Source organism: Myotis yumanensis, unplaced genomic scaffold, assembly GCF_028538775.1.
Source record: "Myotis yumanensis isolate MYYU_CA2020_CCGP unplaced genomic scaffold, mMyoYum1.0.hap1 SCAF_23, whole genome shotgun sequence".
In the NCBI taxonomy this organism is placed as follows: Eukaryota; Metazoa; Chordata; class Mammalia; order Chiroptera; family Vespertilionidae; genus Myotis; species Myotis yumanensis.
Window position 1 is genome coordinate 2,385,804 of NW_027223774.1, and position 25,853 is coordinate 2,411,656.

The window sequence follows — 25,853 nt, forward strand, 5'->3', positions numbered from 1 at the left end:
CCCCAGGGCAGGAGACTAAGGAGGAACTATGGGGGCGCGTCCCCATGGCTCCCATCTGCACTGTCACAGTGACTCAGGGGTCCCCCCTCCATACTCACTGGAAGCCTGTGAGTAGCTCCCTCCTTTTTCACCTGCGGGAAGAAAACATCCCGTGAGAGACCAGGGAGGAGGCAGGGCCATGAGGTCCTAAAGGAAGGCCTAGTCCTGGACCCCAGAGAAGTTTCCAGAACCCTGTGTATAGACCCAGGGCAGGACCAGGAAAACTGAGGGAAGTGCATGTGTGAGGACTGGACCCACCGCCCTCCTGGAGGTCTGTGCTCAGCAGGGACCTGCCCTCTGACCTGGGGCTGCTGGGATCGGGGTCCCCACCACCAGCATCATCAGGTGATAAGTGGGTCCCTCATTTTCCCACGAGCCTCACTACAGAGTAAGTGTGAGCACAGAGCCCCACAATGGCCATCACACGGGTGGGGATGGTGCTTCCTGTGAATGAGGTGGGACACACCTCTACCTGGGCTTGAAACCCCAGTGGAACAAGAGACAAAGACCCCACCCCTGTCCTCCTGAGCGCCTCCTCCACCACATCACAGCTCCAGCCACGGCTCCCAGCAGAATCAGGCCCCCAGCGATGCCCATGATGATGAAGATGAAGGTGTGAGAAGGCGGCTCTGGGAGGAGAAGGGAAGGGAGCGTGAGGGCCCAGACCCCAGGCCTCAGCCCCGACCCCACTGAGGTCCCCCAGGGCCCCTGTTGCCCTGAGAAGAGGCTCTGTGCCCACGGCCCCTCCTCACCCCATCTCAGTGTCAGGGGCGCGGGCAGCCCATCGTGCTGCACATGGCACGTGTATCTCTGCTCCTCTCCAGGGGGCACCCCCACGGCTGCCCACTTCTGGAAGGTCCCGTCCCCCGCAGGCCTGGTCTCCACCAGCTCCATGTCCTGGGTCTGGTCCTCCCCGTCACGCTGCCAGGTCAGGCTGATGTCCGCAGGGTAGAAGCCCAGCGCCCAGCACCTCAGGGTGACCTCACTGGCAGAGACGGGGTGGTGGGTCACGTGTGCCTTTGGAGGGTCTGAGGGGAGGGGAGAAAATGCAGGAACTTTGCATCCGCCAAGGGACACTCCAGCAGCGCCCATGTGACCGTCCTGAGAGTGGACAAACACCTGGGGTGGGAGAGGGAGCACAGAGCCCACACACCATTCTGGACATAGGCACCTGGAAGGCTCTCTAGTCTTCATAAAGTTCTAGAATCAGAGAGACAGCCCAGGGCAGGAGGCCATGTGCCTCAGAAAAGCTGGGGTCAGGCCTCAGACACAGTGGGTGTGGGCAGCGCACAAGGCCTGAGAGAGAAGGTCCCGTGGGTCCCAGAGCCCCTGCAGGGCCCATGGGGACCGCTGATGGGTTATTTCAGGAGGGTCTCCCTGCACCCCAGGAGAGCCTGCACCCGTAACTGACCCTGAGAGGAGGGGGTCCCTCTGGTACCTGACCTGACATCCAAGGAGACCCCCTCCTGACCCCAAGGAGGGGTGTCTGACACTGACCCTCTGTCCTGTCTCCTTGTAGAAGTCCCAGCCCCGGGGAGAGGGGGCGGACCCAGGGCCCCTGGTACCTGGGCGCTGCAGGGTCTCCTTCCCTTTTTCCAGGTAAATGTGCAGTGACTCCACACACAGGCCCTCCAGGTAGATCCTCTTTCTCTCAGCCACACCGGCCGCCTCCCACTTGCGCTTCGTGATCTGAGCCGCCATGTCGGCCGCGGTCCAGGAGGTCAGGTCCTCGTTCAGGGCGATGTAGTCAACGCCGTCATAGGCCCACTTCTCGTACCCCCGGAGGAGGCGCCCCTCCGGTCCCAGGTCACAGCCATACATCTCCTGGAAGGTGTGAGACCCTGACCCCGCCCCGCGGTCAGCCCCGCCCCGCGGTCAGCCCCGCCCCGCCCGCCCCGCGGGGACTGAATCTGAAACTGAAAGTGACATCGGGTCAAAGTCCCCGCGGCTCCTCCCGGGTGGGGGCCGGGCGGGTCCCGCCGCCTCCGGGTGACGCTCGGACCCGGACCCTCGGGGCGACCCCGGCCCGTCCGTGGGGAGGGGGGTCGGGAGGGGCCCGGCGCGCGGCTCACCGTCCTCGCTCTGGTTGTAGTAGCCGAGGGCGGTCTGCAGGTTCACTCGGAAAGCCTGTGCGCTGCTCTTGCTGATCTGCGTCTCCCGGTCCCAATACTCCGGATCCTCCTGCTCCACCCACGGCTGCTGCATCCACGGCGCCCGCGGCTCCATCCTCGGATTCGGGGCGTCGCTGTCGAACCGCACGAACTGCGTGTCGTCCACGTAGCCGACGGAGAGGAAGCGGGGCTCCCCGCGGCCGGGTCGGGACACGCTGGTGTAGAAATACCTCAGGGAGTGGGGGCCTGGGGGGCGGACGGGGGGCAGGGCCGGGGCTGGACACGCGCCTTCCCGGCCCCGCGCCCCCGCCGGGTCCCCTCGCTGCTCCCGCACCGCCGCCCCCTCCGACCCCGCACTCACCGGCCCAGCTGGGGGTCAGGACCAGCGCCCCCGAGAGCAGCAGGAGGAGGGTGGGGGGCCTCCGGATCCGCATTCTCGGCGTCTGGGGGACGGTCTGAGTCCGGGCGCTTCCGCGGAGGAGTTATAACCGGGAGCCGCGGGGACGCTGATTGGCTGCTCCAGAAACCGCTCAGCCAATGGGTGTGAGAAGTGGCGACGCGTCTCGAGTCTCCAGGAAGGAGGCGCCGACACAGGTTGGGAGAGAAGTGAAACCAGGGCGCTGGGGAGTCCCCACCACGGAGCTGCCCACCCCCTCTCCCCCACCCCCGACTCTGTCCCGGCAGAGCCCTGAGCACAGGCCTGGGCCCTGGGACTCGGTCCTGCCCCTCTTCCTGCGCGGGGCGCCCGTCACACTGTCCCAGAGGCCTGGCCCGGGCGCTGTGCTGTTCAGGGACTTTCCAAGGTTTTGGTGTCACCATCTCTGTGCGGCCTCACACACAGGCAGGCGCCCAGATAACCTTGTGGATGTGGTGACGTCATCATAGTGACACTCACGGATCACACAGGGTGAGACAGTTATTAATCCACGTCGCATGCTCACGGCCTGTGAGATGGTAACAGGAGTCATGTTTCTAAAAATAGATATATTTTATATTGATTTCAGAGAAGAAGGAAGAGGAAGAGATAGAAACATCACTAATAAGAAATAATAATTGATCGGTTGCCTCCTACATGCCCCACAATGGGGATGGAGCCTACAACACAGGCATGTGCTCTGACAAAAAGTTGAGCTCTGACCGCCTGGCTCATAGGTCAATGTTTAACCACCGAGCCCCGCTGGCTGGGGAATAATGAATAGTTTCTGTTCTGTTCTGTCACAGTCCCACAGGGCTCTCTTGCTGGGTGGCTCTTGTCCTCATACAGGTTATGTAAAGTGATGCCTTGTGTCTCTAAGTCCTAGAGACCTTCCCGTGCTGATGCATTTAATCACATCATCAAAGCTCACATGAGTTTCTGTTCCCACAGAGCCCCCTAGAAAAGCGTGTCCGCACTGGGAAGCGGTCTAGCTCACGTGGTGGGACACACCTGTTCCAACATTCTGGTTTTCTCTTGGGGGCTGACATTGTATCAAGACAATAGGACTGTCAGTTGGCACCTGCCAGGTGATATTTCCTGAAGGGAGAAGCTCATGTTCATTTTAAAAATATATATATTTTTATTGATTTCAGAGAGAAAGGAGAGGGAGGGAGAGAGATAGAAACATAAATCATGAGGGAGAATCTTTGATTGGCCTCCTCCTGCTCGCCCCATTGGGGATTGGGCCCACATTGGAGATTGGGCCCACCACTCTGACATGTGCCCTTGACTGGAATCAGACCTTCAGTCTGGAGGCTGATGCTCTACCCACCGGGCCAAACCAGCTTGGGCATTCATGTTCATTATTGAGAAAGTGTGAGCCAGTTCACCAAATCTCAGCAATCCTAGTGTCTGTGCCATTCGTTCTGTTACATAAACATGGGCCAGGCCGGGTGTGGCTCAGTGGCTGAGCATTGACCTATGAACCAGGAGGCCAGGGTTCTATTCCCTGTGAGGCACCTGCAGAGTGTTGGGCTAGATCCCCAGTGGGGGGCATTCAGGAGGCGCCCTATCCGTGGTTCTCTCAGATCATGGATGTTTCCATCTCTGTCTCCCTCTCAGTTCCTGTCTGAAATAAAATTTTTTAAAATATATTTTTATTGATTTCAGAGAGGAAGGGAGAGGGAGAGAGAGATAGAAACAACCATAGTGAGAGAGAATCATGGATCTGCTGCCTCCTGCACGTCCCCTACTGGGAATTGAGACCACATCCTGGGCATGTGCCCTCGACCTGAATCAAACCTGGGACCCTACAGTCCGCAGACCTATGCTCCAACCATAGAGACAAACCAGCTAGGGCTCAATTTTTTTTTTAAATGTAAACATGGGCCCTAACCAATAGGAGGTGTTTCTCTGTCATCAATGTTTCTAACTCTCTACCCCTCTCCCTTCCTCTCTGTAAAAAATCAATAAAATATAATTTTTAAAAAAGTAAACATGGGATCCTATGAGAAAGAGGCTAGCTCGGCGCCCACACATGATCTCCCTGGTACATGAGACTTGGGAATGTGGCAGAAGTGTTTTTTGTGTACTTTCCAGGACATCATATAAGGTTTTTTTATCCTCCATTTTTATTAAAGACAGTTAAGAAATTAATCCATTTGTGTAATGAATGCAACATACATATGTCTTCTTTTTAAAAATATTTTTAATTTTTCAAATATAGTTGATGTACAATATTGTATGAGTTTAGGTGTACAACTCTGGTTAGACATTCATATAACTGATACAGTGATCGCCCCCATACATCTAGTACCATGTGGCCTCACATGTAGTTGGTACAATATGATTGACTCTGTTCCCTGTGCTGTACTTTCCCTCCCCTTGACCACACTGAAAGGACCATGTTGTGTTTCCTCCTCCTTCACCTGCTGTGCCCAGTCCCTCCCCTGCCCTCCAGCAGCCAGCAGTCTGCTCTCTGTGGCTCTGAGTCTGTGGCTGCTGTAGGATCCTGTTGGGCGGATTCCAGGAGGCTCTGAATGCTGGTTGTTGGGAGGGTGGTGGTCATTGTTCTGTGGTTGTGGGCGATGCAGGCACTGCGCTCACCTTTGGGGCATCTCCACTGGAGGCCACGATGTTTTAAAAATGTGGATGGAAGGATGAGCCTTTAGTAAAGAGAATAATTTCACCTCCATCAATCATGTTGTATCGTTTAAAAGCAAAACTGTTTTTGTGCTCTGTCTGTCTGTCTTCTCTCTGCAGGTCAGTGCTGGGAAGAGGAAGGACCATGGAGGTCGGGTGTCAGCCCATTCGTGCTGAGCTTGGCCTCAGCGCCCATGTCAGCGGAGTGAAAAGTCGAGGATGTCCTTCATCTCCTACAACAGTGCTGACCCCCCACCTCCCAGGAAAGGCTCTCAGATCATTCAGGGTTCCACAGACCACACTTTGAGAAAGGTTGATCTGGATAAACCAGGGAGAGAATCCCAACTGGCCCTGCCTTTCCCTCCTCTTCTCTTCCCAGAATCCCTCTGCATAAGGGGGGATCCCTGCACCTCAAAACTGAGCTCACAGCACTGCCCCTGGGACCTTCTAGAAGAGAGCTCACCCTGGAAATCCAACAGAGAGTGTCCTCAGCCTGGGAGGGAGGTGGAGGGACAGGGGTGTCCCCTCTGGGACAGGGAGCAGTTTGTGCCTGAAGACACCAGGCCCACAGACACCCATGTGGTTTCTCCACCCCAGCTGAGTGTGCACTCACATCCCAGACAGAAACCTGACGTGTCTGTAGGAGAAGCCATCTTGGCCCTTTTATTTTATTCCTTTGAATTTTAAAAATATGTTTTTATTGACATTAGAGAGAGAGGAAGGGAAAGAGAGAAAGGGAGGAACATGGATGCGAGAGAGAATCCCTGATTGGTTGGCTCCCCTACGCGCCCTACCCAGGGTCACACCTGAAACCTTTTAGTGACCAGGACATCCCTCACCCCACTGGCTGCACCGGCCAGACCAGGCCCTTTAATGCAAATGAGCCGAGTGCTGTGACCTGAGGCCCCGACCCTGTGCAGAGCAGTCTGTCCAGCAGGACATTCTGTGAGTGAGGACTCGCTCTGCGTCGGTTCCTCCTACGTGGCAGCCACCAGCTGCCGTGGCCACTGAGCCCTTGACACGTGGCTCCTGTGTCGAGCAGGGGGACTTGCATATCATGGACCTTTAATTCAGCCACCATGGGGGTCATGGAGCTGCCACATGAGACAACGCCCAGCTAAATGCTCTTAGTTTCCAGTCTCTGCCCCCACAGGACACCGTGTGGCTCATAGATGGATGGAGGTGACAGTTGTCTTCCCGTGGATGCGACGGGTCTTCATGTGTCACTGACTTCAGTTGTGTGTGTGGGTCTCAGATACACCCTCACTCACAGCTGCCAGGAGAGTGTAATTAATACGCATTTAATACCGAGCTGTACAGGATTGAACTCAAATGTGAGTTATACCTTAAGGGTGAAGGGTTCACTAACGCTCCTCACTGCAGCCATCCTGTGTCCATCACCTGGGACCCTTGGTGTTGTGTTTGTTCACCTGGTGAACATGGGCAGGCACACAGGGCTTTACCGCAAAAGAAAATGGATATTAAACTCAACAGATAGCAGCTCCCTGTAGGCCCCGCACATACTTATAGAACATAAAGCAGAGGATGTCACCTTTAGATTCCACCCTAGAATCCCTTACCTACTGCTCCTCCCCTTAACTTCCCCCCAATATTCTAACAATCCTGTTTCCCTTCGCCCTTGGAATGCTCTCCCCAGATGAAGTTATATATGAAGCCTTTTCAGTTGTGTAATGAAAATTTCTCCATCCAAGACCCAAAGATGAAAAACCATGAAGGAAAACATGAAACTTTTCTATGTCAACCTCACACCCCAGAGATACAAACTCAGGGCCAGAATCAAAGTCAGAGACGCACAAAGATGTTGACAGGGAAAGGGTCCCGTGGCCCAGTGTTCCTCAGCCAAAGGCCAGGAGGCTCCCTGTGGGCAGGCGTGGTGGGTTCATCATCATTGCTGGAAGGAGAACGCGTCCCACGGGGACCATGGGGCATCCTAGTGGGAAGGGGGGAGAGAGGACACATCTAGGGTGTGGGCTCTGAATGGGCGGCCTGGGGGAGGGTCTGGGGAGCAGGCTGCTCTAGATGGTGGTGTCAGGAGGAACAGCTCTACGGATGGGCAGCTCAGTGACCATCGAGGGACAAGGCCGCCTGCAGCGAGGGAGGAGGGGCCGCTGGGGAGAAGCCGCCTCGCTGCCAGGAGCCAGCGCAGGGATCTGTGGGGTCCTCTGTCAACTGCCTGCGGCCCTGTCTGTGTCTGTGTTTAGACACAGGGAGTGGGTGTTGCTCTGTCTCCCTTGTCAGGGCCTCAGGGCTGCCGTGTCTGAGGGTGACGCTCTGAGAGGCGACTTGTGTCCAGCAGGAGAGGAACCCGGCCCAGCTGTGAGCTCCGGGCCAGCTCCCCACAGCACTGAGGCCTCGTGTGTCCGACCAGTTCCCGTGGGGGCTGCTTCTCCTTCTCTCTGAAGTCCAATATCTAACAGCATCCACCACCCAATCCACAAGTAACGCACATGAGGGAACAATGTGGAAAAGAAGAAATACGAATGTCAAACAAGTATATTTGTAATAAACACATGTGAGCAATAATGAGAATGTGGAATAAGAAAAATAGAAATTAAAATCCATCGGTTTGGGAAAGATGAAAGGAGATGATGGGATTATCAGTCTGAGGGAGGGGAACCACACTGCTGATGTCAGCAACCAGGCCGGGTGGGGGGGGGGGGTCAGGGGGCGGCTGTCTCCTTCTGCCCAGTCCCGGCCCGCAGGGAGAGCTCGGGGGCTCTGCCACCATCTCCGCTGCTGCTGCTGGGACCCCGGGGTTGTGGGCTGTGTCCCGGGTTTATTCTCGGCCCTTCTGCTCCCTGTCCCCTTCCCCGCCCCCCCCCCTCCCCCCCCCCGCACACTCCGGGAGGAGCCCCTGCACTGGCTGCGAGGCTGAGTCCCGGGACCCACCCCCAAACGAGGGCAGGACTCCAGCCGGGCAGGTCCAGGCTGCGGGACTCCCCGGGAAGGGAACTGGTCGCCGCCCAGGCGGCTCCTGGGTCCTGAGCTGCAGCTGGGCGCCCACGGGGTCCCCGAGTCTTCAGGCCCGGAGGCCACAGAAGCAGCCTGTGGTCGGGGTGCCCTCTGCCGGGGCCTCCCCTGCACCGCGGCTGCCCTCAGCCCCCCACGCAGCACCGAGGCCCGACGCGCCTGAACGCCCCCTGGCCCCCCCCTCCCCCCCGCTCTCGGGTCTGCAGGGTCCTCAGGGCAGCCTGGGACTCGCCTGTGGCTGGGCCCGCTGGGCCCGCAGCCGCCCAGGGTCTGTAGCAGCTCAGGCTGCAGGTGGGACTTGGCCCTGAGCTCCAAGTGCGGCCGGGACGCGGGGATGGGTCCCCTGAGCCTCCTCTCCAGCTGCCAAGGGCGGCCCAGGGCTCGGGCACCTGCTGCTCCAGGGGCACAGCTCCTCCCTGTCGGGGTGCGTCCTCCCCCAGGACCCGCCTCTCCCACCCACTCCCCGCAGGACTGCGTGGCTCCAGGCTGTGCCTGTGCGGGTCTCCAGCAGCTCGTCCACCTTCCCCGCCGCTTCCCCGGGAGCAGAGCGGCCCGTCTGCCCAGCTCTCAGTTCAGACTTGGTCTGTGGATGGCCGCGACCCGGGTTCCCATCCGCTGCGCCAGGGGCCCAGCCCGGCTTCCCCCCAAAAGGCCTCGCCCTGAGGACGGTCCCAGGAGAGGGCGGACCTCAGACCTGCTGAGCCCTGAGAGCAGCAGCGGGGGTGGCGCTGTCCCCCTTCAGGCCCCAGAGCGGGACCAGCGGCCCAGGAGCCGGGCCTGGTGCTGGGGCGGCTCCTCCTGGGCCCCGACCAGTGGGGGCCCCTCCCAGGAGGGAGGTGCGGGCGCCTCCGCGGGGTGAACGCGGCTCCGGGTCCCCAGCTCTGGCTGCGGGCGACGCAGGAGGCTCCTCTTCCCTTTGGGGTTCCGGTCCCCTCACCTGGTTGCTTCTCCCCCAGGGAGTCTGCGGGGAGATGAGGGGGAGCTGGGGCCCCGTTGCCATGACCCCCGTGGAGGTGGGGCCTCTGACCCCCTCCCCCATCTGCCTCCTGCAGCTCCCCGCCTGCAGGGCACCTCAGTGTGAGGAGCCCCGGGAGCTGAGTGGGAAGCGTCCGCCCGGAGCTCCTGGGCCTTTAAAGCTTCACCTGAGTCGCTGGCCTGTGGCGAGTTCCCTGTGCAGAGCGCCCCCCGCGGGAGGGAGGCGGCTCCTGCAGCCACACCTTCGGGCGCCAACAGGGGGCAGCAAATGGCATGTTCACCCCAAAGGCCACGCCTCCCAGAGCCCAACCTCAAGGCTTTAAAGTGGGGCTGTTGTGTGTTTTCTCTATAATGTGTGTGTGTTGTCCCCATAATTGAAATGCATTCTCCCTGAGTGTGAGCCTCAGGGCACTGACCCCACAGGCACCCATTTCGCAGGATCCTGCGCGTTCTGGGCTGTGTGTGCGGCCATGGCCTCTCCCTCTGTGATCAGGACAGTTGATCAGTGCGGCTCCTTTTCTCATTGAAAACTGTGCTCAGCAGGAGGGAGCCCCTCCCTCTCTCTCAGAAAGAGGGGGCTCCCTCGGGAGCCAGAGCTGGTGGCCTTGCTGAGGGCCCGGGGCGGGTTCCCACGGGGACAGGGCAGAGCGGGAGGGAGGGAGGCGGGGGTGTCTGCAGCCGCGTCCCCTCCAACAGGCCTCCCGCTGTGAGACTGAGAGGAGGGCGGCCCCCAGGCGCGTGGCGACTTGGGGAGGAGGTGACTCTGTTGGTGGAGAAGCCCCTTCCCCTCCACATGGAGCGGCTCCTGCTCTGAGTCACCGACCGCGTCTCTGGGACTCCCCATCGCCCAGCGCAGGCCCGTTCCCTGAGCGTCCATGGAGACAGCACAGCGCACGTCGCTCCCAGCACCCGCCGCCTCTGGGGACACAGCGCCCGGGACGCGAGGGTCCCCTCCTTCCCGGAGGGGGCGGCGGGCAGGACCAGCCCAGGACTCAGACCCACAGAGCTGCTGGGAGCCGCGCAGCCTCCTTTCCGGGTCCCCGGCCGCCCGACTGTCCATCCCGGTACAGGCCGGTCCCTCCTCCCGCGTCCTGGACGTGGTCCGCCGTCCTTCCTCGGCTCCTCGGCCTCGGCCTGTCGGGGTCCCGGGGGCCCGGGCTTGGGGGAGGGAAGTCCGGCTCCGGGTCCGACCCGCGCAGGCGTCCGGGGCCCCGGGGCGCGCAGCCCCCAGACCCGGCGCCCAGCGAGCAGCAGGGGCGACCGCGGGGCCCTGGCGGGAGCCCTTCTGGGGACGCGGCCCGGGCGCCGCGGGGAGAGCTGGGCCTGCGCCCGCCCCGCCGGCGGCTGAGGTTGAGGCCGGTGCCCCCCCCCCCACCCCGGTGAGCTCCCCGACTCCAGCGCCGCCGCTCCCGCCCCTCGGCCGAGCCCCCCGACGCCGTGGCGGACCCTGGCAGCTAGGAGCCTGATTCGGGGTCGGGGTCAACGTCGGAGATGGGGGCGGGGCTGAGGGGACTCCAGGGTCTCCCGGGGCGGCGGGGACCCCGGTTCCGCTGTCCCTTCCTGGGCCCCGGGCCTCAGGCACTCAGGCAGCAGCCCCTCTCCCGCCCCCCCCCCCCCCACCGCTTCCCCCGGCGGCGGAGCGGACGGTTCTCGGGGTTGGCGACTGCCCCGCGGGGAGGATGGGCGGCGAGGAGGCCAGCGCTGTGGCCGCAGCCCGCCCTCCTGTCCTGTCCTTATTGGCTCTGAAGGTGTGATCACCTCCCAACAGGCACATGAGGGACATTCACATGAGATCACACACACAGACACATACACACACACACACGCACACATTCACACACTGTGTTTATCTATGTTTTGGTTAATTCTCACAGGAGGTCGTTTCCCAGTGATTTCTCTCTTCCTTAGAGAGTGGGCAAGGAGGGAGGGGCAGGGGGAGGGAGGGAGGCCCCAGGAAGGAGAGATGCGGGGACTGCTGCCCCCCGCAGGGAGGAGTCTGCGCCCAGCATGGCCCTTGCCCAGGACCAGCGCCCAGGACCCCGAGGGCGGTGCGATAGTCGCTGGGAGGCCCAGCCAGGGCAGCAGCCTCTGTGTCAGGGGACCGTCCCCCAGGCTCTCTGACCATCAGCCTGTAAACCGCGGCCCCAAGTGGGGGATCACATGGTGGGGCGCCACCCCCCCCCCACAGTGCGCAGGCTCCCAGACAAGCTCACCCAGGAGCAGGTCCCCCCCCCCCCCCAGGGGGAAGGAGGCCAGCAGGAGAGGGGTCTCTCTCCCTCAGTCTCTCTCCTGCCCTCTCTCTAAAGAGTCGGCCCCTCCCTTCCCGCCCAGCTCAGTGCCTGCCCCTCAGAGCCTGGCTGTGTGCACAGGGCGGCCCTGGGAGGCTCTGCCCTCACACACCCGCCTGGCTCAGCCCTCACCTCCTCAGGCCGCACATGCCCTCAGGGTGCCCCCCTCCCCACCTGCTGACAGTGGGCCTCTTCCTCCCCTTTGCATTCATTAGTTAAATATTTTAATTAAAATGTTCTCCATTTCTTCTCTCACTTCCCACTCACTGTGCAGGTTTTTGGGTTTTGTTTTTCCAAAGATGAATCCACACTATCCCCACCCACTTGTTCTTCTGTGATGGGTCCTCCCACCCCTGCCCAAGGGGGGCCCCCCTCCCCTGGAACCTGTGACCAGCTCTGGGGACCAGAACAGGATGGAGGGGACAGAGCCTCACTTCTGCAGTTCTGACATGAGGGGCCTGTGGGTGTGACATGAGGGGCCTGTGGGTCTGACATGAGGGCCTGTGGTCTGACATGAGGAGCTGTGGGTCTCTCAGGTGGTGATCTGAACCGCCATGGTGGCCGCGGTCCAGGAGGTCAGGGTGAGGTAGTCAGCGCGGTCATAGGCATAAGCATCTACCCCTGGAGGAGGCGCCCCTCTGTCCCACGTCGCAGCCACTAATCCACTGGATGGAGTGAGACCCTGACCTCGCCCCCAAGGTCAGTCCCACCCAGCCCGGCCCGCAGGGACTGAATCTAAAACTGAAAGTGACATCCGGTCAAAGTCCCCGCGAGGTCCTCCCGGGTGGGGGCTGGGCGGGTCCAGCCGCCTCGGTGTGATGCTCAGACCCGGACCATCGGGGCGACCCCAGCCCGTCCGTGGGGAGGGGGGTCGTGACCGGTCCGGCGCGCGGCTCACCGTTCTCGCTCTGGTTGTAGTAGCCGAGGGCGGTCTTCAGTCCCACTGGGTGAGTCTGTGCGGTTCCCTTGGCCCTCAGCGTCTGTTCCTCCCAATACCCCGGGTCCTCCTGCTCCACCCACGGCTGCTGCATCCACGGCGCCCGCGGCTCCATCCTCGGATTCCCGCTGTCGAACCGCACGAACTGCGTGTGGTCCACGTAGCCGACGGTGAGGAAGCGGGGCTCCCCGCGGCGGGGCCAGGACACCATGGTGAAGAAATACCTCAGGGAGTGGGGGCCTGGGGGGCGGACGGAGGGCAGGGCCAGGGCTGGACACGCGCCTTCCAGGACTCGCGCCCCGCCTGGTCCCCTCGCTCCTCCCCGCACCGCCGCCCCCTCCGACCCCGCACTCACCGGCCCAGCTGGGGTTCAGGACCTGCGCCCCCGAGAGCAGCAGGAGGAGGGTGGGGAGCCTCAGGACATGCATTATTGGTGTCCTGGGACCATCTGAGTGCAGGCAGGTCCCTGAAAGGTTATATTATGGAAGGCGGATTGGCTGCTCTTGAAACCAGACACCCAATGGGAGTGAGCAGTGAGGCATCGTCATGTGTATCAGGGAAGGGGGACTCAACAGGGAATCTGAGATGGAGAAGAGAAACCCCAGGGAGTAGGGGAGTCCCCAACACTGAGCTGCTCTGCTCCAGACTCCTCCCTGGGGCTGAGACCTGAGAGCCAGGCCTGGGCCTGGGCCTGGGCCACGCCCCTCCTCCTGCAGGGGGCGCTCTCTGCCCACTGTCTCCCTGAAGGAGCATCAGGCTGGTGCTCTGAGCTCCACTTCACCCAGAATATGCCAGGCGTCCCATCAAAGCTGTGGGAGTTTTTATGAATAAACTATAGGACTGGTACACAAAATCTGTGCACGGGAAGGGTGGTCCATCAGCCCACCTTCACCCTCTCATAATCAGGGATGCCCAGGGGATGTCTGACTGCCAATTTAGGCCTGAGCAGGATCCCGCTCAGGCCTAAATTGGCAGTCGGACATCCCTCTCCAAATCTGCGACTGCTGGCTCCTAACCACTCGCATGCCTGCCTGATCACCTCTCTCCACTCTGCCTGCCTATCTCTTTGCCCTAACCACTCTGCCTGCCTGCCTTTGGCTGTCCAGTCTAATTAGCATATTATGCTTTTATTATTATAGATAACAAGGGTCCCTCAGATGCAGCCCTAAGATGGACATGGGCGGGTTCAGTAAGTAACGTCCATCAGAAGCAGGGTCTTCATGCCCCTATAGGCCTCTGACACCATTACCACGTACAAGCAGGGAGACTCCAGTTTTTTAAAAATCCCAGAGTCACCAAATGTCCTTTCCCTTCAGGAGCAATGGGTGCAGCTTATGAAACTGCAGTGCAGGTGGCACAGGAAGGGGACAGTGAATCCCCATAACCCTCAGCTCCTGCATCTCCAGATCTGTTCCTCCTCTCACCTCCCCCCTCATGGGCTCAGGACACTGGCACCCCCAGCATTGAGTTCTCAGGACCCCATTCCCTCATCTGTGACACAGGATGGTGACAGGACCATGGGGAGGAGCACAGGGCAGGTGGTGGGAACTCAGACCTCTAGACCACACAGCTCTGATCTGGTGTCAAGGTCACTGAGGAGTGAGCTTAGTGCTGTCTGGGGATGTTGCTTTCCCCCTCTCTGCCTCTGCTTCCTCCTAGGAGATAGGAAAGTGGACGTTACTACAGAACAGAGGTCAGGGGTGCTGTGAGCACCATGTGCTCTTCATGCTCACTGTGCTCACATGGCTGGGACATGTGAGTCCTCACACAGAGCTCATAGGAGGAGCAGAAGCCACGGTAATGGTAGATGTGACTGGTTTCCTTATTGGATCATGTGTGGCGACCTGGAATGAGAAGCTAAAGCATTACAATGTCCAATGGGAAGAACAGGCCCGGCATGTCGCCCAGTCAAACTACTTCTGAGACTTGACCAATGGACACAGTCTCTCTAGGGATTTCTCTCTCTCTTCCTTTCCTGCCTCATGTACACAAAGCAGCGCTCACTCTCACAGTACAGGAGACACACAGAGAGAAAAGAGCCCCAATCTCCCAGGGAGACAGAGAAAAGGGCACCCCCTGCAGGATTTCAGGAAGAAACACACATCATTCTTATATCATAACTAGAGGCCGGGTGTATGAAATTTGTGAAGGGGGGGTGAGGGGGAGTCCCTCTGCCTTGCCTGCACCCTCTCCTATCTGGGACCTCTTGGGGGACATCCCTCTCACAATCCAGGAATACTGGCTCCTAACCGCTCACCTACCTGCCTGCCTGATCGCCCCTAACTACTCTGCCTGCCTGCCTGATGCCCCTAACTCAGCCGTGGGCAAACTACGGCCTGTTTGAAATGAATAAAACTAAAAAAAAAAAAAAGACCGTACCCTTTTATGTAATGATGTTTACTTTGAATTTATATTAGTTCACACAAACACTCCATCCATGCTTTTGTTCCGGCCCTCCTGTCCAGTTTAAGAACCCATTGTGGCCCTCGAGTCAAAAAGTTTGCCCACCCCTGCCCTAACTGCTCCCCTGCCTGCCTGTCTGACCGCCCCTAACTACTCTGCCTGCCTGCCTGATGCCCCTAACTGCTCCCCTGCTTGCCTGCCTGACAGTCCCTAAATGCCTCTGCCTTCCTGCCTGCCTGATCACCCCTAACCACCTCTGCCTGCTGGCCTGATTGCCCCCAGCTGGCCTCCCAAGCCAACCTATTCACCCCCAACTGCCCTCCCCAATGACCTTATTGCCCCTAACTGCCCTACCCTGCCAGACTGTTCAAGTCTAAATGCTCTCTCTTGCTGGCCTGATCGCCCTAACTGCCTCTGCCTTGGCCCCCGCCACCATGGCTTTGTCACGAAGAACGCCTGGAAGATGTCTGGTCTAATTAGCATATTACTCCGTTATTAGTATAGATGCCATTACACCACAGACTAAGATTCTCAGTAAGTATCTGTGTGTGTGTGTGTGTGTGTGTGTGTGTACCGATCTTATTTTATTTTGCCAGAATTTTGAAGTTATAACCCAACATCTGCCCATCAATTTCATCAGTTGTCTAATCACACCCACACCTAGGCTTACACCTCCCTCAGGCTGAGAAAAGGAGCAGACCCTACGCACATGGCTGAGCTGCTCACTGGCCCCTTCACCCCAGGCTTGGCTCAGATTCCACAGGGAACCCCGTGCTCCGGTCCCTCACTGTCGGGGACTCTAGGACATAGAGAGGGGCAGGAAGCTCAGAATTGGTGGGAATCCCGCCCTGGGACACCCCCAGCACATGCCCCGCCCAGCCCAGCAGAGTGAGCAGAAACAGCTCAGACATAGGGGGTGGGTGCAGCACCTGTCCTGCCCAATGGGACGACCCACCCCAGTTCCATGTCTCCTCCTGGAACCACCCTCCTCTCCAGATTTCTGCCCTGAGATAAGACACAGGGTCTGGTCTCTGATCCTGGCTCCTGGCCCTGAGCTCCTGAAACCCTGGGCCTCTCCTGAGTGACAGGTGCCTGTGGGATGCTAATGAGGTGGTTCTTGGCTGAGGATCTGGACATTGAGGTTCCTGTGGTGGCCGAACTTTTGTGGCACACGTCGCACTGGTACGGCTTCTCCTGGGTGTGGACCCGCTGGTGGCATGCCCAGGGCACCCTCCTTGGGTTCAAACCCTAGCTCAGGACTCATTCCCTGTGTGACCTCGGGACAGTCATGCCCCGGCCCCAGGCCTGTTCCTTTTCTATGAGCAGGTGTGATGGTTAGTACCCACCTTGGGCACCTGTCCTGGACAGTGGTGTTGACAGTGATGTTGACAGTGGAGATCTTCCACGCAGCGTGGACTCGTGGGTGAACCTCTTCTCGCAGACTGTACAGCACAACGGCTTCTCCCCTGTGTGAATCCGCTGGTGGATGTGGAGTTCCGAGGCCTGAATGAACCTCTTGGGACAGTCAAGGCACTGGAAGGGTCTCTCTCCTGTGTGTGTCCTCAGGTGAAGTTCTAGATGTGATCTGTAGCTGAACCTCTTCCTGCAGTCTTCACACTCATAGGGTATCTTCCTCCTGGATTTCTTGCCAACAGGGTGACCAGTTGGCTCCATGGTGCTTGACACACCCATTGAATTGCACCCGTGCAGTCTGGTGACTTCTTCTCTGTCCAACAACACGGCTCCTTCTTGAGGCTCCTCTTGCGGGTGGGAGTGTTGCCCCTTTTTCTCTTGGGGGCACCTCCTGGATTCCCAGAACCTCTTCTCTCTGGATGCTGACTCAAAACCAGTGTCTCCGGAACGTTGGTGGGAGGTATGTCACCAGCATCCACACGCTCCAGGCCAATTCCTTCTGGAGGGTTCTGCTCCCCCTCTGTCTTCACCAAATCTCCTGAAAGAAAGGATTCAACACACAACGTTAATCAAAGAGCACTTTCAGCTCAGCTCAGGGATTGAGCATCCACCCGGAGCCAAGAGGTGGCCAGCTCCACTCCCTCTCAGGGCACACGCGTGGGTTGTGGGGCTCGATCCCCGGTGGGTGCCACGCAGGAGGCAGCCAATCGATGATTTCCTCTCCCCTCAACTCTATCTAATAGTCAATATAAGTATATATATATATTTTTTTTTTTTTTAAAAAAGAGCATGTTTAACACTACCAAACGCCTTTGAAGCAAAGCTGATGTTGGTTGAAAAACATTTCCATCAACCATCAAACCCGAAAATTTAGACGTTAGGGCACCAGAGAGTCTGTGATAAAGAAGACTTGGCATTGAGAGCCAACCATCCCCAATAGATGACCACGCTGGATGCCCAGCTGGGTACCCAGCAGAGGGGGCATCAATAATGGAGCATAGTAATCTCTATTTTGTGAAACTGCTGCTTGAAATACTCTGCTATTTTCAGAGAGTCCCTTGTTCTGTAAGTCAACTCTATCATTTTTAGAAGGTCTTTGATTCTCTAAATTAACTTTGTTTTTTAGCTTAAATAATAGAAAAGATAAACCTAACTGTCTGACCTGGCAAACTAGCTATCGAACCTAAGGGGCTGATAAGCTGATACTGATAATATTCCCATGCCAGGAGCTTGTTAGATATGATATGTACTCAAGGTTACAAGCTGTCTGCCAAAATAACTTACACAAAAACCTAGAAGGATATAAAAAAAGGAATACTCTTTCCTTTGTTTTCTCCAAATTTGACAGAGATATTCTGCTCTGAGCCTGCATGTCGTAAAGACTCCTAACCAATGGGCTCATTAAGGGGTCTTGTATGTAGCTCACTGATTTATGACACAATAATCATTGCTCTACAAGCCCAGTTTCCATACTCACCAGGACTGCTGGGAAGTGGAGGCTCTGGAGATGTGAGTACTGCTGCCTCTTCCCTGTCTTCCATCACATCCTTTTCCAACTTCACCAAATTCTCCATGGGCCTCACAGCCTCCAGATCACTTTTTGTGGGACTCACCTCCGGAAGGAAGACTTTCTGCCCCTGACAGTGGGTAAGCAAGGGGGGTTAAATGTGTCTGAAGACAGGGGTGGGAAGCTCTGTCCCTCCTTCCCCCGTCCTGTCCATCTCCCTGACCTGGGTCCCCAGCTTACCTAACACCACAGTTTGGTGGCTCTGCCTAGACTTCCTGGGGGCCAAGCCCTTCACCCCCAACTCCCAGGTCTATCATTATGTGTACCCAAAACACCTTTCCTTCAAGCCCATACATTACACTCCTTACTCTTTTTGTTGTTTTTGTTAATTCTCAACCCAGGATATTTTTTCCATTGATTTTTAGAGAGCATGGAAGAGTGGTGTAGAAAGAGTAGAGCGAAAAAGAGGGAGAGAGAGAGAGAGAGGCAAAAGGAGAGACAGAGAGAGACATCAATATGAGAGACACATTGACTGGTTGACTCCTGCAATCACCCCAACTGGGCAGTGAATGGAACCTGCAACCCAAGTATGTGCCCTTGACTGAGAATCAAACACACAGCCCTAAGGTCCTGGGTCTGATGCTCCATGCTCCAACCACTAATCAACACTGGCCAGGGCAACAGTGTTTAGTCTTCATTCTCTAAGCTACCTCTCCTGGTCATCTCAACTACTCGCTGCTTCCAATTATGGAGGCAAAGTGATTCTGGACCCCGCTCTCTCTACTCCTCATGCCTGATAATGCCTAGAGGAAAATTAGATTTTGATTGGCCTGTGGACCACATTGGTTCAGAAATGCCCATGGGGTTAATGCATCCACTGGATGCATTCATGGGTCCCTTTCTATCCTGTTTCAAATGTCCCAAATGCTGTAGCAGCTGTGGTCACCGAGTCCCCTTGTACCAGCTCCCACCTGTCCCCACAGATCAAGGCATCACACACTCACCTGTCCCCACACCACATCACTGGTTCCTGGCTGGTTTCCCGGCTCTCCATTGACCTCCTGGCTGTTCTCAGGATGTACCCCCGTCTGACTTATGGGGGCTCGGGACTTCATGGACAAGTCCAACACGTAGTTTGTGTCACCGACTCCCTCATCGGCCATCTGGACATCGGAATTCTCCTGAAGATACTTCTGCTCTTGCAAGCTGATGACCTTCTGGGTGGGGAATATTAAACAAGATAAGACCCAGGATGTATCATACTCCTTGAGTGTGTCCTACTCAACACTCACACTTTCAGTGGAACAACACATGGATGTTTCCCTCTCTCTCCCTTCCTCATTCTCTCCAAAAAAGGAATTGTTTGAATCAATCAATCAAATAACAACCTCCCAAATGGTAGCAACCAAACATGTCTCCCAACATTGGCAGAGGCTCTCTGGACAAAAAGGTGCGGTCCCTGCACCTGGTCTATGCCTCAGTTTCCCCATCGGTGAGGCAGAACCGACACGTCTACCCCCTGAGGTTATTCTGAGGTCATTGGGAAAGTGAGCCTGAGGACGGGAGATCAAATTTTCAAAGATTTCCAATTACGGAATGCTAATGTGGCCTGGCTGCCATGGCTCAGTGGTTGAACATCAACCTTTGGACCAGGATGTCATGATTTGATTCCTGGCCAGGGCACACCACTGGGTTGTGGGCTTGATCCTCAATGCAGGGGCATGCAGGAGAGGCCAATCAATGATTCTCTCTCATCATTGATGTTTATCTCTCTCTCTATCTCTCCATCCCTCTCTGAAATCAACACAAATATATTTTAAAAAATAAAACAAAAAATTAAAGAATGCTGCTGTGTACATTTACCAGCCTCCCTTCCCCCTGCCCATCATGAGGGTCCCACTTACCCATTTCCTGGGTTTCTCCTTATTTCTCAGCAAGACCTTCGGTTCCTCACAGCTCTGCACTTGCCTCTCCTTCACCAAGACATGCAGCTCCAGGGCATGCAGATCATAAACTACTCCAGCAGAAGCTTATCCAAGATCTTCTTTTTATTTTTTTTAAGATTTCAACATGTTTATTTCTGGAACTGTATAGGTATTAAAGTACAACAAATACAAAATAATGCTCAAAAAATCAGTGTTTATTTACAAATATTAAAATCAATGCAACAATAGCAACTTACTCTTGAATATCTGTTACTAAGATTGTTCTGATTGTCACTAATTCATTTCACTAACAGGGTGCTTAGCTCAAACTGGGACCATTGGATCAGTGGTTTTCTAAGAGGAATTTTAATATCTACCATATTTAATAAGAAAACTAATAGCTTCCTCCTTTTAGTGAAAAATTAACTTTTTTAAAAACATAGTAATGTCAATATTCTTATAAATTATTTCAATCTCCATTTGTAGACAATGTGCTTTGAAACTGGGCAAACAATCTCCTTTTTAAGAAACCTACCCCTGCTTTTGCTTAATTATGAAAACCAAAAATTGCTACATTTAGCAGGGATCAGGGTCGGCATCTGTAAACACTTATTCCACTGCATCCGTTAGGGCAAAAGGAACTTACACGAGAAGCCACTCCCTTCGGTCCTGAACATTTGCTGGTTTTGAGCTGGTGGCCTGTCTACAGGTTTTAAATGTGGGAGCGGAAGAGACTGGAAAGGAGGGGAGTGGAGAGGCCTGGGAGGTGAGGGAGAGAGCAGAGCTTATGCTGCATGGAGTCCAATCTTCGTTCCCAGCTCTGCTGCTCATGGTTTTCCACATTTATGGACTGAGAAATGAAAATACTCTTGATAAATCAAGATAGAGTTCTATACATGCTGACATCACTGACGTCATAGTGAAAACGTTCAAGCTTCCAGTGAAAGACTAAGCCAGCCCAACGTGTCCTCGCGCTCACTGGGCTGCAGGCCGCCGCCGGTCACTCAGAGTGGAGGGCGGCGTGCTGGTGCAGGGCAAGGGCACTGATGAAGCCATTGGCCTCGCTGGCAGACAGGCTGCCAAAGTCAGCCACAGACACGGCCATTTTGGCACTGGCGATGTGGTGTGTGTAGCTTTCAAAGTCCACACCCAGAAACTGCACCCATAAAGGGTTCAGGAACAGCAAGACCCATTTTCAATCTCTTTGCTGCCCTTTTCGGACTCTTCACTGCATAGGGTCATGGGGTTCAGCTCCGAGGGGTAAAACCCAGTCTCAAACAGGTTAAAGCAGTCGCTCTCTCCATTGCTGAGCCGGGCGAGCAGCTCCTCTGTCACCACAGGAACGGGAGTCACTGGGTCTTGAGGTATGCTGCCCAGTGGAGGAAAGCCCTCCTCCAGGCAGCTCACAGCCCCGGGCCGGGTGCGGGGGGGGGGGGGGGGGGGGGGGCAGGGAGCGGGGACTGCTGCACTGCTGGTCAAGGCTGACAAGTCCCCTGCAGTGAAAGAGTTGACTATGTTCAGCTGGGGACCAGGAACAGGTTCAGGGCGGGTGGCGGTTAAGCAGGGAAAACTGACTGTCCCCTCCCAGAGCTTCTGTCTCATCCACCAGGTGGTCCATGTAGTTTGTCACTCCGGGGTGTTGGTGGTAGCGATTCTTCCCGAACCATGTCTGCTGCGCAAAGTAGTCGAAGCAGTCCTAGCGCTCAGACTTCTTCCACATCTTCCTCATGTAGTAGAAGGCCACGCACTCTGCCACGGTTCTGGTCTTCATCCAGTTCCTCTGTATACGATAAAAGTCTTTTCCAAAGATCATGAGTGCATGTTCAAAGCTCTGGATTTCTTCTTCTGTCCACACAGTCATTCCCTCCTGAGATGCCTTTCCGCTGCAGCAATGCCTCTCGAGCGCCTCCTTGATGTTATGGTCGCACCTGAGCAGCTCATATAATGCCTGCTCATTGTCCCTGGTGAGTGCTCCGGCCGAAACCCTGTCCACCATTTTTTCATTTCCAGTTCTGAATGCGGCCTGGACAAGGTACTCCTTCACTTTGCTCTCCGCAACCACACCAGGACGCCAAAGGAGCTGGTCTCCATCTTCAGATGCTTTCTCATCATTGTCATCATACTCTCCAAGATAAGGGGGGATCTCGGCCTGATATTGTAAACCGATCCTTAATTCCTTCCTCAAATCTTCAGGTGAGTTACCACTGTCTGATTCAACATCTTCAATCTCTGATTCTTTATCTCCTTCACAAGTAGCATTTGAGTGCAAAGGCTTCGGGAAGAAGTCGGAAGCCTCGTGGAAAGCCAGAGACAGCATCAGGTCGTCTGCGGAAGGCGGCGACTCCTCCTCGTAACCTGACAGCAGGTCTTTTGCTATTTCCTCCTTGTCCAGTGTCATGTCTGGCAGCTGGTCGGCAAGTTCACTTGGGGAGCTGTGGGCACTGGGCTCCACCGTGGCGGGCAGCACGGGCTCAGAGCCGTAGAAGGCCAGCAGGTCTTCCATGGGCATGCTTCCTTCCATTTCTAAGTCTTTAATTTCAGAGCTCAAGTTTTTATCCTCGTCCATCATCTCCTCTTCTTCAAGAGTTCTTTCGTCATCTCTCTCTCTCTCTCTCTCTCTCTCTCTCTCTCTCTCTCTCTCTGACAGACAAGTTACCCCAAGATTCCCCTTTGATGTGGAGTCTACAGAACAAAGTGAATGACAAACACACTCCTAGGCACGGGGAACGGACTGATGGTCGTCACAACCGGGTCTGAGGGAGGGGGAGGGAGGCAATGCAAGGCTCCCTAAGATGCACCCCCATCGCACCCCCCAAAATAAAATAGAATCCGGTCAAAATGTGAAAAGTAGCCTAGACTAAGAAGCGCTCGTTTAAAATAGAAACCTCGCCCTGCGCGGGAAGGGGGGGCAGGGGGATCCCTGATTTCCACAGAATCTCAGAAATGAGGCACAGCGCACACACCCGGGTGTTTAGAGACCAATCTCTATGCATCCATCCGTCCGTCCAACCATCCATCCGCCCACCCACCTATCCATCCATCCATCCATCCATCCATCCATCCATGCATCGGTCCTCACTCCCTTCCAAACCCCGGGTCTCGGCCGCCCTCGCCCCACTCACTGCCTCTGAGACCCTCGCCCCACTCACTGCCTCCGCAGCCCCCGCACCCGAAGCTCCTGCAGCGCAGACTGGTGAACTCTGTGCCAGGCGCTGACACCCGCCTGTTTATATACCCGCTGAGGGCATCACTTCCTGTTCCCCGCCCCACCCTGTGATTGGTTAGAGACCCTGCAGGGTTGATCCATTTTTCATAATCCGCTCACACGTGGTTTCTGGGAGAGAAACGCCTGGGGCCGCATGGGGCTTGTTGGCGGATGAGCTGCTTAGCACGTGTCTGAAGGGTTTGAAGGACCCAGACACACAGACCCGGCCGGGCGGGTGTGGCTCAGGGTTACCAGCGCGGGCCTGGATGCGGAGGGGTCACGGAGGGTCGCAGGTTCGGTTCCCTGTTTGGGCACATGCCCTGGTTTCGGGTTCAAGCTCAATAGGTTCAATGTTTCTCCCCCGCCCCTGCCCCCTCTCTTTCTGTCCCTAGAAGTAATTAAAAAAGAAAGTAATTTATTTTTTTTCTTAAAAATAGATTTTTATTGAATTCAGAGAGGAAGGGAGGAGAGAGAGAAAAACATCAATGATGAGAGAGAATCATTGATTGGCTGCCTCCTGCATGTCCTCTACTGGGTATTGATCCCCACCTGGGCATACACCCTGACTGGGAACCTCCTGGTTCATAGGTCAACGCTCAGCCACAGCTGGCTGGGCTGTCTTTTCATTTTGTTGATGGTTTCTTTTGCTGTGCAAAAAACTTTCAGTTTGATGTAGTCCCATTTGTTTCTTTTTTCGTTTGATTCCCTTGCCTGAGGAGGTATATCAGAAAAAATATTGCGCCCTCGCCAGTTTGGCTCAGTGGAGTGAGCATCAGCCTGTGGACTGAAAGGCCCCGGGTTCAATTCCAGTCAAGGGCACAGACCTTGGTTGCAGGCTTCTCCCCAGCCAGGGTTATGGTCAGGGTCTGTGCAGGAGGCAGCCCGATCAGTGGTTCTCTCTCATCACTGATGTTTATGTCTCTCCCTCTCTCTTCCACTAAAAAAAAAAAAGCAGCAGTAATAGCTAGCTTGCACTATTCAAAGAAGGTGTATCAGTCAGCTGTTGCTGCATAACAGCTTGCCCCAAACGTAGTGGTTTAAAAATAAACATGTAGCATCTCACGCATTCTCTGTGGGTTGGGGTCTTGCAACATGTCTGGAACCACGTCTCAGGAGGCCACAGGTAAGATGTCAACTGACGCTGTTGTCCCCTGAAGACTGGGGCTGGAGGGCATGATGGGGCGCACTCATGGGCCTCACGTGGAGTGGCCAAGCGAGCACCACCTGGCACAGCAGCCGGCTTGGATCAGAGCTGGTGACGGGATTCCGTGAATGGTGGAAGGTGGAGCGGGGACAGAGGGGGGGAAAAATCAAGGCCATCGCTCAGGCGTCTCAACTCAGAACGTGGTGTCTCATTTCAGGGACCAGCGATGCAGGCCCCTCGGGATGTGATGGAAGGTTCCGGGGTTGGCCTCCCAAAGGAAGAGGGTGGATGATGGCTCTAGGTGAGTAGCCGACCCTTCCCGCACCACAGCTTTCTCCCCAACCCAGCGCAGGGTCCCCCTCCTGCCCCTCACTCATTTCTCAGTGGGTGTCCCTGGCCTCCTTGTTGTAGGCCCCAGACCCTTTCGCTGGGCCCTGCCCTGGAGGGCAAAGTGGAGGGGGGTAGGCTGGACAGACAAGAGTGCCCACCGGTGAAATGCCCAGGGGTGGTTCTGGCCCGAGAGCTGAAATCCCACCACACCCCAGAGATGCGTGGCAGTGCCCACATTCTGTAGCTGCCAACATGTGTGCAGACACGGGTAACTCACTGAGATCGGGTGCTGGCAAAGGCGGGGGTCGCACCAGGCACTCTGACCCGGGCCTTGGGACCCACACCCTCAGCTGGTTGCACGAGTCCCCGTGTCATGTGTCATTGGCTCCGACTGAGTCAAGTTCTTCCTGACATGGCACTGTGGCCAGCTGGGCAGCACCCCGTCCCGAGCCCAGGACTGACACACGATGCTGGGACTGGAGCCGGCCCCGTCCAGGCCACACGCGGGACGGTGAGGAAGGGAAGTCGGGTGAACCTGTGGGAGAAGGGGCGATGGAGGCAGAGACCTGGAACAGCCAGCACAGCAGAACGCTATCCTGGTGCCGGGAGAGGGCTGTGGTCCTAACAGCAGCTTGAGGGTCATATCAAGGTCGAATGTGGAGACAGCAGGATGGAGGCCCGAGCAGGGAGGACCCGGGGAGGGTCACAGGACAGGGACCTACCCATCCACCCACCTACCCATCCATCATTCCTTCATCCACCCACCTATCCATCCCCCCATCTGTCTACCCTCCGTCTACCTACCATCAGTCCATCCATCCATCCACCCACCTACCCTTCCATCATCCACCCATCCACTCACCTAACCAGCCACCCATCTGTCTACCCTCCCATCTACCTACCATCAGTCCACCCATCCATCCATCCACCTATCCAGCCACCCTTCTGTCTACTGTCCATCTACCTATCCTCAATCCATCCACCCAGCTACCTACCCATCCTCCATCCTCCCACTTACCCACCAATCATCCCTCCATCCACCGATCCATTCATCTAACATCCATCCATCCATCCCCTCGCATTTATTCATTTATCCACCCATTTTCTCCTCCATTCTTCCATCTACCTGCTGACATGTCGTCCACCATGGGTTTGCCCTTCCACGTCTCTTCTGTGACCTGTACCACTCCCCGTCCCTCTCTGCCCCCCACACTCCCACACACCCTTTTGCACGCCTGTGTAGCCGGCACTGACTTTGCAGCAGGCGCCGCTATGGGAGCAGCAGGGATGAATGAATGAGAACCCCCTTCCCCAGCGCTGCCCTTCCTGCCCCCGACAAGGCCATTCCCCCGGCCCGGCCCGGCCGGCCTGCCCGCTGCCTGACTGCGCCTTTGCCCCGCAGGAGACCCGGTCCCGGGGGGCTGAGGAGCGGGCCGCCGGGGACGCCCAGGCCACGCGCCCCTACAAGCAGGAGCCGGGCAGCCCCCCGCTGGCCCCGCCGGTCCTGCCTGCGCCCGACCTGCCCGC

The 25,853-nt window shown here is 56.7% G+C and overlaps 2 protein-coding genes and 1 pseudogene across 3 annotated transcripts in view; 1 reads left to right on the forward strand and 2 right to left on the reverse strand.

The window, feature by feature from the left end:
- Positions 1 to 2,593, reverse strand: part of LOC138999567 (saoe class I histocompatibility antigen, A alpha chain-like) — a 372,085-nt gene extending 369,492 nt beyond the window's left edge. The window contains exons 1-6 of one of the 2 annotated variants that reach the window (XR_011469400.1): positions 2,512 to 2,592; positions 2,112 to 2,396; positions 1,605 to 1,880; positions 792 to 1,067; positions 554 to 668; positions 99 to 131 (exon numbers count right to left, since the gene is read on the reverse strand). Coding sequence is in view for 1 of the 2 variants with exons in the window: in XM_070401726.1 (XP_070257827.1) it covers positions 99 to 131; positions 549 to 668; positions 792 to 1,067; positions 1,605 to 1,880; positions 2,112 to 2,396; positions 2,512 to 2,584 (1,063 nt within the window). In the remaining variant the exon portion in view is untranslated. Of the gene's footprint in view, positions 1 to 98; positions 132 to 548; positions 669 to 791; positions 1,068 to 1,604; positions 1,881 to 2,111; positions 2,397 to 2,511 lie in introns of both variants that reach the window. The other variant, XM_070401726.1, reaches the window with a different exon arrangement.
- Positions 1 to 25,853, forward strand: part of LOC138999548 (patr class I histocompatibility antigen, A-126 alpha chain-like) — a 375,823-nt gene that overhangs the window by 56,314 nt on the left and 293,656 nt on the right. The window lies entirely within an intron of this gene.
- On the reverse strand, positions 20,648 to 22,246 carry LOC139000165 (mesoderm induction early response protein 3-like; annotated as a pseudogene).